Raw genomic sequence first — 3,354 nt, 5'->3', positions numbered from 1 at the left:
AGTTCCCAAAAGAGCAGGTGCTGGGTCAGTTGAGTGCAATTTTTTAAGGCATTTGGTCCTTGATGCTGAATTGTTCTCCAGGAGAGAATTGGTTAACATCCCTTTAGCAGATTATGGGAATACTCATATCTCTATATCCTAAGCAGTACTGGATTATTATAGTTGTATTATTTTATCATGTTACTTTTGAATAGGAAATGTGTTTATGTAGTTAGAATTCAAAAAGTGCAAGATTATACAGTGTAGTCTACTTCCTCTGTCCCCAGCCACCTCATTTCCTATGCCCAGAAGATAGAGTATTAAATGTATCTTTCTAGAGCTACTTTGGCCTCTATAAATAATACAAATAATCTTCCACTCCTGCACACACACACTTTTAAAAATTATTTCTTTTTTGGGGGAGCGGGGGAGACATCAATTTGTTGTTCCACTTATTTATGCACTCATTGGTTGATTCTTGTATGTGTCCTGACCAGGAATTGAACTCTCAACCTTGGTGTATGGGGACGATGCTCTAACCAACTGAGCTACCTGGATAGGGCCACACTCTTTTTATACAGTCTTTAGCACTGTCCTTTTGCCACTTAATAATATCTTAAGATCATTTTTACATTTAATTGATGTCCTGTAGATGAATATTTTTTCGTTTTCTATCTTGCTATTTCAAACAATTCTATGATGTGAAACTTTGCATGTATGTTATTTTGCACATATCTATAGGATAAATAGATATCTGTAGGATAAATTCCTAGAAGAGAAGTTGCTGGGTCAATGGATCCATATAGTTAAATTGCCTCTATAATCATGAGACCAGTTTACCCTCCCACGAGCAACACATGAGAATAATTACTATCCCACTTCTTTACCACCTCAGTGTCCTAGCAATTTTATTTTTCTTTGCCAAACTGATAGGTAAAAAATGGAATCTCAGTAAAGTTTTAATTTGCATTTTGCTGATTATGAATGAGGTTGAGTATTTTTTATATGTTTAACAGCCATTTATATTTCCCATTAGAACTGTTCATATAATTTGCTTATATTCCATTTGAGTTATTGGTTGTCATCTTATTGATCTGTAGAAACTGTTCATAAAGTAAAGAAATGAGCCCTTTGCCTATAATATGAGTTGCAGATACATTTTTCCAGTTCAGTGTTTGTCTTTTGATATTGCTTTTATCGGTTTTTGCTGTAAAGAAATTTGTTATTTTTATGTGGTCAAATTTATTAACCTTTTATGACTTCTGGGTTTTGTGTCATAATTAGAAAGGTATTCCTCACTCCAACATCCCGTTAGACTATTTCTGTAGTTTCTTCCAGTGCTCTTATAGTTTCATTTCTTACATTAAGATTTTGATTCATTTGGAATTTATCCTATTGAAAGTTTTATCATATATAGAGAACCAAGTTTATTTTTTCTCAGTGGCTACCTATTTTCCTCAATAGTTTTTACTGAATAATTCCCATCTTTTCTCCAGTGCTTTGAGATGCTACCCTTTTTATGATTAACTAGAGGCCCAGTGCACGAATTCGTGCATAAGTGGAGTCCCTCAGCCTGTCTGCCTGGGGAGAGGGGGGCGGGCAGTGGCAAACCAAAGGAGTTTGGCCGGCTGCGGGAGGTTGGCTGTGGGAGCACACTGACCACCAGGGGCCAACTCTTGCATTGAGCGTCTGCCCCCTCGTGGTCCGTGCACGTCATGGCGACTGGTCATTCCACCATTGGGTTGATTTGCATATTAGGCTTTTATTATATAGGACTGTCTCTTAAAGTTGTATGTCCCCAAATAATACACTGACCACCAGGGGCCAACTCTTGCATTGAGCGTCTGCCCCCTGGTGGTCAGTTCACGTCATAGCGACCGGTTGACCGGTCAGTCACTTAGGCTTTTTTATATGTATAGATCCTTGGTGGTAGAACAAACGTGGCCCTTCTTTGCTTTCATTTTCATATATTTGGCTATCTCTATATGAATTACCCATTTGTTTCCCGTGTATCATTAGTGCTTCTTCTTTTGTGAATTTCTATTTGTGCCACTCACTCTTTGTTATGTGCAGGATTATGCTCCTCGCTTGTCATTTACCTTTAGTATTGTTTGTGCCTGAAGAAGCTGTGTCTGGTGCTGTTATGAGGACATTTCATTGTGTTATGCCAATCGCTCTGCAGCCCTCTTCCGCCTGGGTCAGTATGAAGTGAGTATTAGAATGCCTGGTGTGATTGGAGAGGATCTGGAGGAGGTTTGCTGGAGGACTAGACCTCCGTCTCTGCTTCTACCTTAGAACAATAAAATTGAGCCTGGCCAGCGTGGCTCAGTGGTTGAGCATGGACCTATGAAGCAGGAGGCCATGGTTCAATTCCCGGTCAGGACACGTGCCCTGGTTACAGCTTTGATCTCCAGTAGGGGGCGTGCAAGAGGTAGCCAATCAATGATTCTCTCTTGTCATTGATGTTTCTATCTCTCTCTCTCCTGTCCTCTCTCCGAAAACAATAAAATTCTATTTAAAAATAAGTAAATAAAAATAAAATTGAGCCATGGTGCAATTGGTTGAATTGGAAGCAAATTGATCTCCTACCAAACTTGTTCTTTCTCCTGATTCATTTTACCTGTCAGAGGTGATTATATGGGTTGATAAGAGATCATGGCACATTCCACAGGGCATTGGACTATATCCATTGGGTCAGCAGTTCTCAGTGTTGAGATCAGCTGTGAGATAAGTTGCTAATAATACTTCAGGTTCCAAGTGTTTGCAAACTATTTACTTGTGTGTGTGTGTGTCTTTTTAAAATAAGTAGAGCGTGTTCAAGATGATTCCTGCAATAACATAGCTCACCTTTAATATGCATTTCGAGTGGGAAAATAAAAGTGGCACCAAAATGCCTGTGTATATCAGCTTTGGCTGGGGGTGGGTTTCTTCTCATTCCATATTGAGATCTGAGGATAAGCTCTAAATGCCACTTTGGTACATCCATTTCAGAATTCCACAGAAATTTAAATTATGCACTAGAGCCCTAACCGGTTTGGCTCAGTGGATAGAGCGTCGGCCTGCGGACTCAAAGGTCCCAGGTTCGATTCCAGTCAAGGGCATGTACCTTGGTTGCGGGCACATCCCCAGTAGGGAGTGTGCAGGAAGCAGCTGATGGATGATTCTCTCTCATCCATGTTTCTAACTCTCTATCCCTCTCCCTTCCTGTCTATAAAAAAAATCAATAAATTATATATTTTTTAAAAAATTATGCACTAGAATAAGAATGATTTCAATAACTACAAGTTTACACTTACAAATCAATAAAATATATATTTTTAAAAAAATTATGCACTAGAATAAGAATGATTTCAGTAACTACAAGTTTACACTTAT

At 38.9% G+C, this 3,354-nt stretch overlaps 1 protein-coding gene across 1 annotated transcript in view; it reads left to right on the top strand.

Annotated features, from left to right (window-relative positions):
- The window catches only part of SMYD4 (SET and MYND domain containing 4), a 33,282-nt gene that overhangs the window by 10,574 nt on the left and 19,354 nt on the right, over positions 1–3,354 (top strand). The window contains exon 4 of the mRNA XM_015566809.1: positions 2,128–2,187. Within this exon, the coding sequence (XP_015422295.1) occupies positions 2,128–2,187 (60 nt within the window). The remainder of the gene's footprint in view (positions 1–2,127; positions 2,188–3,354) is intronic.

Source organism: Myotis davidii, unplaced genomic scaffold, assembly GCF_000327345.1.
Source record: "Myotis davidii unplaced genomic scaffold, ASM32734v1 scaffold363, whole genome shotgun sequence".
Lineage (NCBI taxonomy): Eukaryota > Metazoa > Chordata > Mammalia > Chiroptera > Vespertilionidae > Myotis > Myotis davidii.
Note: the sequence above shows the minus strand (reverse complement) of the source record. Positions and strands in the feature narration are given on the sequence as shown.